Source organism: Haematobia irritans, chromosome 4 (assembly GCF_050003625.1).
Source record: "Haematobia irritans isolate KBUSLIRL chromosome 4, ASM5000362v1, whole genome shotgun sequence".
NCBI lineage: Eukaryota > Metazoa > Arthropoda > Insecta > Diptera > Muscidae > Haematobia > Haematobia irritans.
In genome coordinates this window covers 216,521,643-216,530,661 of record NC_134400.1, presented here as the reverse complement: position 1 = coordinate 216,530,661, position 9,019 = coordinate 216,521,643, and the positions used below count along the sequence as shown (strand labels likewise).

Genomic DNA, 9,019 nt, shown 5'->3' with positions numbered 1-9,019 from the left:
ACTTCCTCCAGATTCAGTCCATTGTTTGGATTGTTCTTTTGTCTCTGGATTATAGTGGTGGATCCATGTCTCATCAACAGTTATGAAACGACGCTTAAAACCCATTTTATTTCACTTAAAACGATCCAAACAAGCTTGAGAAATATTCATTCTTATGCGTTTTTGATCGACTGTTAACAAATGCGGCACCCATCTTGCAGAAAGCTTTTTCATCTGTAGTTCTTCATGCAAAATTAAATGGACTCGATTATTTGAGATGCCCATGATATTAGCAATTTCACGCACTTTTATTCGTCGATCATTTAATACCATATCATGCACTTTGGCCACAATTTCTGTTGTTGTTTGCTGTTTTCGGACGTCCACTACGTGGTTCATCTTCAATGCTTGTATGTTACGACCACGTTTAAATTCAGCAACCCAATTTTTTACTGTTGCATATGAAGGAGCACTTTCACCTAACACATTCACCATATCATTATGAATTTCTTGTCCCGATAAACTTTTTTTATGTAAATATTTAATGACGGCACGCATTTCTAATTTTTCCATTGTAAAAAAATTGCGGATGCGTCTTTTTTGAACACCTGTTTCTATATAAAGGAGTTGCCATATCGAAACAAAATTTAACATGTGTTCATAACAGAGTTTCCAAAACACTTAACTTTTTTCTGTTTATGCCGCGCTTTTTGTGCTAGGCTAAGAAGTTTCCGAACTGCCCTCGTAATTTTAAAATTTAAACTGACATTTATTTGTACATGAATACCTTTGTTGATATATCGCATAATGATAGTTCGATAAATGAGATGACCGTGATTCAAGTAAATAGCGTCTTTAAGATAAAATCGTGGGAGATACCTCCTTATTTTTAAATGATTTTTTATCTTTATAGCAAACAATCACTTAACTCTGGAACAAGAGGCCTTCAATCAAAAGTTCATCGGCTTTTGCTATGTATCAGAGAAATGTGTCTTCTATTCGACGAAATAATAGCTTTCGCATTTTAAGAACTTGAAATCTTTGGGCTTACGACAATTTTTTTCAGATTCTATTCTATATTGACTGGAACCTTTTTTATACCCTCCACCATAGGATGGGGGTATATTAACTTTGTCATTCCGTTTGTAACACATCGAAATATTGCTCTAAGACCCCATAAAGTATACATATATATATTCTGGGTCGTGGTGAAATTCCGTCCGTCTGTTGAAATCACGCTAACTTCCGAACGAAACAAGCTATCGACTTGAAATTTGGCACAAGTAGTTCTTATTGATGTAGGTTAGGTTAGGTGGCAGCCCGATGTATCAGGCTCACTTAGACTATTCAGTCCATTGTGATACCACATTGGTGAACTTCTCTCTTATCACTGAGTGCTGCCCGATTCCATGTTAAGCTCAATGACAAGGGACCTCCTTTTTATAGCCGAGTCCGAACGGCGTTCCACATTGCAGTGAAACCACTTAGAGAAGTTTTGAAACCCTCAGAAATGTCACCAGCATTACTGAGGTGGCATAATCCACCGTTGAAAAACTTTTTGGTGTTCGGTCGAAGCAGGAATCGAACCCACGACCTTGTGTATGCAAGGCGGGCATGCTAACCATTGCACCACGGTGGCTGTTATTGATGTAGGTCGGATGGTATTGCAGATGGACCATATCGGTCCATTTTTACGTATATAAACCGATCCCCCGATTTGGCTTGAGTAGCCTCTAAGAGAAGCAAATTTCATACGATCCGGCTGAAATTTGGTACATTGTGTCAGCATATGATCTCTAACAACCATGCCAAAATTGGTCCACATCGATCCATAATTATATAGCCCCCATATATACCGATCCCCCGATTTGGCTGAAATTTGGTACACATGGTGTAAGTATATGGTGCAAAAAGTCCTTATCGATTCGTAATAATTAAGAAGTTTTAAGCTACCACAAGTAATTCGATTGTGGATGTCAGTCTTTCGTAGAAGTTTCTACGCAATCCATGGTGGAGGGTACATAAGATTTGGCCTGGCTGAACTTACGGCCGTATATACTTGTTTTTACTTTAGCTCTTATACACGTTGTAAAGCAGTTGTAAATAAGACTTCATCATTTTTTTTTAGTTTTTGTTATCACTCACTAAATGTGTTTTGTGTTACACACACTTACCTTATTATATCCAGATAACTCCATCCAACCGTGAGTGTGAATATACTGAAATGTTTTTGGCATAGTACGACGAAAATTAAATTGCGATAAGCTATCGATGCCAAACATCAAAACTCCAAAAGGTTTATGCTGATACTCGTACTCTGGTGATTTTTGGGCATGAGCCTTTCCGTCTAAACTCGGTGGTATTTGACGTTTTTGCACTAGGCTGATACCATCTTCATAAATGACCGTGGTATTTTGTATGCCTCTACACTCAATCAGCATATAATCAATGTGGTTTGGAACTCCAAAATTTTCGCTGAAGTGTACACAATCTAGAATTCTAAAAGATAAAGTCAAGCAGAGTATCTGTTATTATCTGCCATTGAGGTATACTTTACACTTATATACTCAGCAAAAAAAATTGGAAGTTCTTCTAAAGGCACAACTTTGAAAACACTCCCAAAAATGTCCTCCCAAAGATGTTCTTTATTTTAACTACACAGAAAGTTCTTTTAATTCAATAACTCGATGTTTTCATATTTTTAATGGGTAATTTTAATTTGTTTTGTTTCAAATAGGTTAAAAACAGAGTAAGAATTAATAAAATGAAAAAAAAAAACTATTCAAATTTAATCGATAAAAATACAAAATCCATTCTAGAAAAATTGCGAATTTTTGAAAATATTTGAGGTCAAACGTTTCAGACAGGCATTAAAATGCATTAAAAATCATACAAAATTATAAAAATTATTTAATTGGCAAAATATCACAAAATGTTTTAATTCACACCCAAAACACTGAATTCGGATCACACCTTAAGAAGTGAAGCAAATTCAGTGCAATGGCTATTGAAATGTGGACATCTGTCCTATGACAAGCCCATGTTAAATTCATCGCTTCTGCGTCAATTTTGCACCACTTCCGGATCCAAAAAGAACATTTTCACTACTTTTTTGACGACGCTTTTTTTGCTGGGTACACGTTATGCAAAATTTCACATAAATCGATGTTAAATATAAATTTACTTTAGTTTTATTTAGTCGAATGTGAAATAAGTTATTATTTTTTAAATCTGTTTATTGTTATTTATTTAATTTCATATCACGTCATTATCTTTTTTATTTTTTATTTATTTTTAATTTTCTTTTCTTTACTTTAGTTATAGATTTGATTTATTTTATGAAAGGGTGATTTTAGTTTAAAACTTTTTGAGGGTTTCATTTTATTTTTATTTAATACAATTTTGATTTGTTTTACTTCAGTAATTTCCTAGAGGCCGATATGACTCATTTCAAATGGTATAACAATATCTTTTACAAAAATTGAAGTGAACTAGGCAGACAGACGGACATGCTGCTATCGACTCACAATGACAACATGAAGCAATTTTGATTTGTTTCTTTTTTGTCGAATTTAACTTTTGACGATAATCATTTTTATACAGCATCATTCCGACCCATACCTATTTTTCCTTTCGGCAACTCTCTGCACTTCCTTGTAACAGCATTGAATGGTGTCATTCATATCTAAATACTGAGCCTTAAGCTCCGTATTTGTATGAAGTATATAGAAGCCCAAATCTTCATCGTATATCTTTGTTACCAGTTGATCCTTTGTGTAACAAATCGGCGCTTCTACATCAATGGTGTAATTCGCCTCGAATGCATCCAATGCATACATTTGACAATTACTATTCCATACTAAAAACCCTTTAGGCAATGGAGTTTTATGCATATTATCCATGGGTTTGTCTTTAACATTTATATCCGTTTCCGGTGCACTTTTGTTAAGTCTCAAAATATTTCGATACGGAAAAGAATATAAGGTGGGGGTTTTATTAAACGTAGGAATATTGTTTCGAGCCAAAAGGATAATTAGCCATATTCCGAGAATCGTTGTTATCAAAAATTGTGTCCGCACTTTTCTTCTAATCATTTCGAACTAATAAATGGTGTAGTATATTCCGAAATATAATGTTTTTGGTAGCGAGCACTTGCGTTGAAACAACATACTCCTGTTATCTATGCACAGTGGGGGCGAATTAGAGGAGTTTTGTATGAAACATGGTATTCTAAATTCTATGCTATAAAATATGGTAAATGGAAAGAGCAAAATCCTCAACCCAGCAAAAAAAATTTGGAAGTTCTTCTAAAGGAACAACTTTAAAAGCACTTTCCGAAGATGCACTCCCAATGATGTTCTTTATTTTAACTACCCAGGAAGTTCTTTTAATTCGATTTTTTATAACTTTTTTCATACTTTTAATGGTTAATTTTAACTTTGTTTGTTTCAAATAGGTTAAAAACAGAGTAAGAATTCATAAAATGGTACAAATCATTTAAATTTTGTCGAAAAAATGCTAAATCTAATCTGAAAAAATGTGAATTTTTGAAAATATTTGAAGTCAAACGTTTCAGACAGGCGTTAGAATCCATTAAAAATTATAAAAAATTATAAAAATTATTTATTTGACAAAATATCACAGAATTTTTTAATTTACATCCAAAACATTGATTCGGATCACACCTAAAGAAGTGATGCAAATTCAGTGCAACGGCTGTTGAAATGGAGGACTTCCATCCTATGACAAGCCCATGTTAAATTCATCGCTTCTGCGTCAATTTTGCACCACTTCCGGATCCAAAAAGAACATTTTCATTACTTTTTTGGCGATGCTTTTTTGCTGGGAAGTGGAATTGATTATAGATAGAGATTAAATAACGCCGGAGATAGATCGGTCTGATAGTGGTATCACTGTACATTTTGCAGACCTCGCATATAACGAGTGAATTCAGGACAAGAAGAACGAAGATTTGTAAACTCCAAGCATATAAAAACAGCTTTTGCGCTGATCAACATCTTCGGTTGACGTAAATCGTGTCGTGAATCTTCCAGGTTCGACGGATCACCAGGATTCTTACTATCATTTCTCTCCTTCTCCAACTACACAACGGTGCGAATAATTTCTCTTCTCTATTAATTCTTTTCCACAATCAACTCCTCAATAAACCTTGGTAAAGTATCTATACTCACCAAGATCACAACCAATTTAATGGAGCTCATCGGCGAGACAAAAATTTGCTTTAGGTCTATTCATCTTGAAATTTTTAATTTGTATGTAATTTTATAATTAATGACTGTTGACATATCAGCTATAAATTCTCTACTGAAATTTGGTACAACGGTATAGATAAATAAGTATTTCCTACTGAATATACAATCAAAAAATTGCGTTAATTAGAATCGAAATTCTCTCCATTTTATTTTCTTAATTTATTTAACAAAGTAGGAGTAGATGAAGCCAAATTGGTAGATGTGGTCACTGAAGAATTGCTGGATTTATCATTTGTTGTTGGTGTTGAATTGTTCAATAAAGCAGTTAGGGTTGCATGGGAAGAACTTAAATTACTTGATTTACTCTTCTGTGGTGGCAACAAACCATCTGTAGATGTAATATTTGATGAAGATGACGACGACGACGATGATGATGATGAACTTGGCATATTCGATGATGGTGATGGTTGTGGAGCCATAGTTATATTTGAAATTGATTCTGGTATAGATCCAACAGAAATACTTGTCAATGTTCCAGATGATGAAGGTGATGATACTCCTGGCCCACTTGATGATGGCTGGACAGTGGTGGTTGTAGTGGTTCCCAAGAGCAAAGCATTACGTAAATGACTATTACTTTGTGCCACAGATGATGGAACGCCCCCTCCTAGGGAATATGAGTTAGTTATTAATCCGCGACTCTTTATATTCAAGTCAACAAAGAAGATTTTCATTTTTTGTATCATAAATTCCGGTACTGTAAATGTCATCATAACGGATAGATCTATAGATGATTTCGATTTGTATGCCTCATGTGTTTGATAGAGACGACACACTTCGTCATAGATTAGGAATAAAAATCGGGAATTGCGATTTGGTTGGGGTATTATTTGCTGTGAGACCAACCAATCGCGATCTTCATTATCGGGTAGATATCGAATCAGTTCCGGATGTTTGCTGGCCAATCGGCGTTCTTTCTCTGCTCCAAAACCAAATGCCTGATTGGCTTGAACATCCAACACAAACTTAGTGCTAGTTGATATGTGGGCTGTATTCCAGAATATTTGACGCCGCGGTTGTTGTACAGTCAAATTTGGTTGTGCCTTCGCTGGTTGCACAATGGCTGTTGTGGGTTGAGTTTGAACAAGCGTACCCACCACGGGTATTATTTGCGAGTGATTTGATAACTGCGAAGTAGTTGTGGAATTTGCTGTTTTAATTACCACATTCTCTGGAAAGAAACGCTTTTGTATCTCAATAACTGTGGCCGATTGTTTATTGCTTGCTGGTCTCTTCAATGCCATACGTATTGGATTACTATCCTGGACATTGGATATAGTCGATATGTTACTATGGGTGGGAATCAATGATTGTGGTTTGAATCGTAATATTTTGTATTGAGATTTGGCATTCTCCAGCAGAGCACAGGACATTTTCTGAAGCTAAAAATTAAACACAAAAAATAATATCAAATGCCTGATAAATACCAAACATTTTCACACCCACCGCATCTTCGTTGATGGCACCTTGACCTAAATTCTCCTTGATATTATTAAAGGCTGGCTTAAAGTAGGTCTGCAAGAGAAATACATTTGTTTGGACGAAGGACATTTACCAATGAACGTATGTATATATGGTATATGCACTTACCTCAATGTATTGTTTTACCAATGCATCGATTTCCTTGTCAAAAGAACTTTGCACAGCTATACGAACCAATTCCAATGAACGCATACCAGACTCAGCAGAGGAACTGGTCATCGGTGTGGTATTGGAAAAACGTTGTCGTAACTTTTGTAGTGTCATTTCAGCCATTTGTGGGGTGGTCACAAATTTCTAAAAATAAACAAATTGCAAAGGACAATAAATAGGCTGCAGAAGGATACCACATCCATACATACCATTGTGTCGGAGCTATTGCTACTATTATTGTTGCATGTACTGCTATTAACGATAGACTCTAATTTATGATTCGCTACAGGGCTGGCGCTGGTTACCATGGAATGGGTTGTTTGATTAGAACAATTGGAGTCATCTGATGAAGAGTTAAGACCCGTGGGAGATCTATTTGCTTCTGTAGATGATGCCGAAGTGGATCCAGCATCGCTTAATATTTTCCAACCACGTTGAATTACCATAATTAATGAAACAAAATTTGTAAGTTGTCTTTTTTATTCATTTATTAAATTCCTTGGCAAATTTAATATAGTTTCTTTAGCTCGTAAAAGCCTCTTTTCTGCTGTAGATCCTAGACAATACTCATGAATATATGTCCTATCTTGAAAATCTACCGCGCATGACTGAGAAAAAATATGTCCCCCTATATTTTGCACATGGTTGAGATTCATTCACTACTCTGTTATTCCCTCCAATTCCAACAGGCGTTCTGCATTCATTGTGGTTTTGAGAGAGTCATCTTTGCCTCCCATCATAAGGTTCTCACAGGTATTCTCTTCCCCTTCTAAAGCATCCATGTCTACATTTAATTGAGAATTCGAGCATAACGAAGAGTTCAAGGAATCTGTGTCATTGTTGCAATCCATCTTTTTTGACTGCCATCTCTGTCGTTTGCGCGCCAATTCTTTGTCAAACTCATCCATATACACCCAGGGGGATGTATAATTTGGTGGTATCTCATATTGGTTACTAACCGACATTTGCAAAACATCTTCGACCATAAAGGGGAAAAGCCAACATACAAGAGGTGTGGGTCCACACACGTAACTGGATTCTTTGTGATAGAAAAGCAAGCCGTCCAATTTTGGTCGATTATCCATCCACAGCGGATACGATTGAAGGGCCCTTGCCATAACTTCATCATTCGACATATCGTAACATTCCAATAAACGGAATGCTTTAATATTTTCCTCCTCGCTCAAATTAGCTCCCTCATCTTCGATTTCTTCAAATTTAGATTTCAGCCAAAAGAAACGGAATTGAGTTTCGCAATCTAAGAAGCATTGTTTGCCATACCACAATACATCCAAAACATAGTAGGTATCCACATCCTCATTATAAACACAGTCCAAAATCGAAAATCCACCGCCGCCCTTTATGGAAGCTCCTCCGCCGGGCAGTGTGGATTTAAAAGACATCCGAAACCGGCCGTTCTTACTGAACATCTTTGTATGACCTTTAGCTGATACCACCAAACATCTTTGACCCACTGGGCAAGGTACCATCAACCAGTCTTCCAAATTCTCGGGTTTTTCTCGCATCCATTCCGAAAATTGGAGAGACAAATCACTGCCATATAAATCTTGAAATGTATGCTGCTTATATTTAGTACGTCCATTGCACTGAGTTTTACGTATCTGGGGTAACAGACGTTGTTCATCCTGTTCTTCCAAGCGTCTATTTTTCTGTTCTAACAAGAGTTTTTTTCGTCTTAGCTCTTGGCGTTCATTATTGCTCAGATTTTGCTTGTACAGTTCCCTATGCATCGTGTACTGATAGGATTGTCCTAGGAATACATTTGTCAAAGATTTACAAACTAAATTTGTTTGGATGAATGGTAAACGTTTGTTTAACCGGTCTCCAGATTGATGCTTAACAAATTTCTATCAACAGGAACAGCTGATATGGACGAGTACTTGCTAGTAACCGCAGAAATTTAGGCTACCGGCTATTCTTGGACAATTAACCCTTTCACTACCGAAATAAACCTAATGTTAACAACTTTTATTTTTCTTCTGTTTTTACTTGTACTAACAGCATGTAGAACAAAAATTGTCATTTTGAAAACCTACCTCAATTACTTCAAGAGCTATATGAGCTTGTTTTGAAAACTTGATTCTTGAATTGTGACCAAATGGCATTACGAAAAT

At 35.9% G+C, this 9,019-nt stretch overlaps 3 protein-coding genes across 3 annotated transcripts; all 3 read right to left on the bottom strand.

The window, feature by feature from the left end:
* Window positions 1-748: 748 nt before the first annotated feature.
* LOC142235988 (uncharacterized) lies at window positions 749-5,201 on the bottom strand. Its single transcript, XM_075307238.1, has 5 exons — window positions 5,172-5,201; window positions 4,894-5,081; window positions 3,601-3,918; window positions 2,154-2,478; window positions 749-766 (listed from the first exon to the last, which is right to left on the bottom strand). The coding sequence occupies exons 1-5, from the start codon at window positions 5,199-5,201 to the stop codon at window positions 749-751; spliced, it is 879 nt and encodes a 292-aa protein (XP_075163353.1).
* A 174-nt stretch (window positions 5,202-5,375) lies between these two features.
* Window positions 5,376-7,347, bottom strand: LOC142234079 (uncharacterized). The gene is made up of 4 exons (XM_075305160.1): window positions 7,094-7,347; window positions 6,843-7,028; window positions 6,699-6,767; window positions 5,376-6,634 (listed from the first exon to the last, which is right to left on the bottom strand). Exons 1-4 carry the CDS (start codon window positions 7,328-7,330, stop codon window positions 5,399-5,401), a joined length of 1,728 nt encoding a protein of 575 aa, XP_075161275.1. The 5' UTR covers window positions 7,331-7,347; the 3' UTR covers window positions 5,376-5,398.
* Snup (snurportin-1) lies at window positions 7,347-8,839 on the bottom strand. The gene has a single exon (XM_075305161.1). It carries the CDS (start codon window positions 8,633-8,635, stop codon window positions 7,544-7,546), a length of 1,092 nt encoding a protein of 363 aa, XP_075161276.1. The 5' UTR covers window positions 8,636-8,839; the 3' UTR covers window positions 7,347-7,543.
* Window positions 8,840-9,019: the final 180 nt, after the last annotated feature.

Excerpts from the sequence above, each read along its gene's own strand:
- Snup (XM_075305161.1), bottom strand. The coding sequence starts at position 8,635 with ATGCATAGGGAACTGTACAAGCAAAATCTGAGCAATAATGAACGCCAA.
- LOC142235988 (XM_075307238.1), bottom strand. The coding sequence starts at position 5,201 with ATGAGCTCCATTAAATTGGTTGTGATCTTG. Across the intron at positions 5,082-5,171 it reads TTAAATTGGTTGTGATCTTG|TTGGAGAAGGAGAGAAATGA; the intron begins GTGAGTATAGAT and ends ACCGTTGTGTAG. Across the intron at positions 2,479-3,600 it reads GTTGCCGAAAGGAAAAATAG|AATTCTAGATTGTGTACACT; the intron begins GTATGGGTCGGA and ends TTTATCTTTTAG.
- LOC142234079 (XM_075305160.1), bottom strand. The coding sequence starts at position 7,330 with ATGGTAATTCAACGTGGTTGGAAAATATTAAGCGATGCTGGATCCACT. Across the intron at positions 7,029-7,093 it reads GCAATAGCTCCGACACAATG|AAATTTGTGACCACCCCACA; the intron begins GTATGTATGGAT and ends GTTTATTTTTAG. Across the intron at positions 6,768-6,842 it reads TGGTAAAACAATACATTGAG|ACCTACTTTAAGCCAGCCTT; the intron begins GTAAGTGCATAT and ends TTTCTCTTGCAG.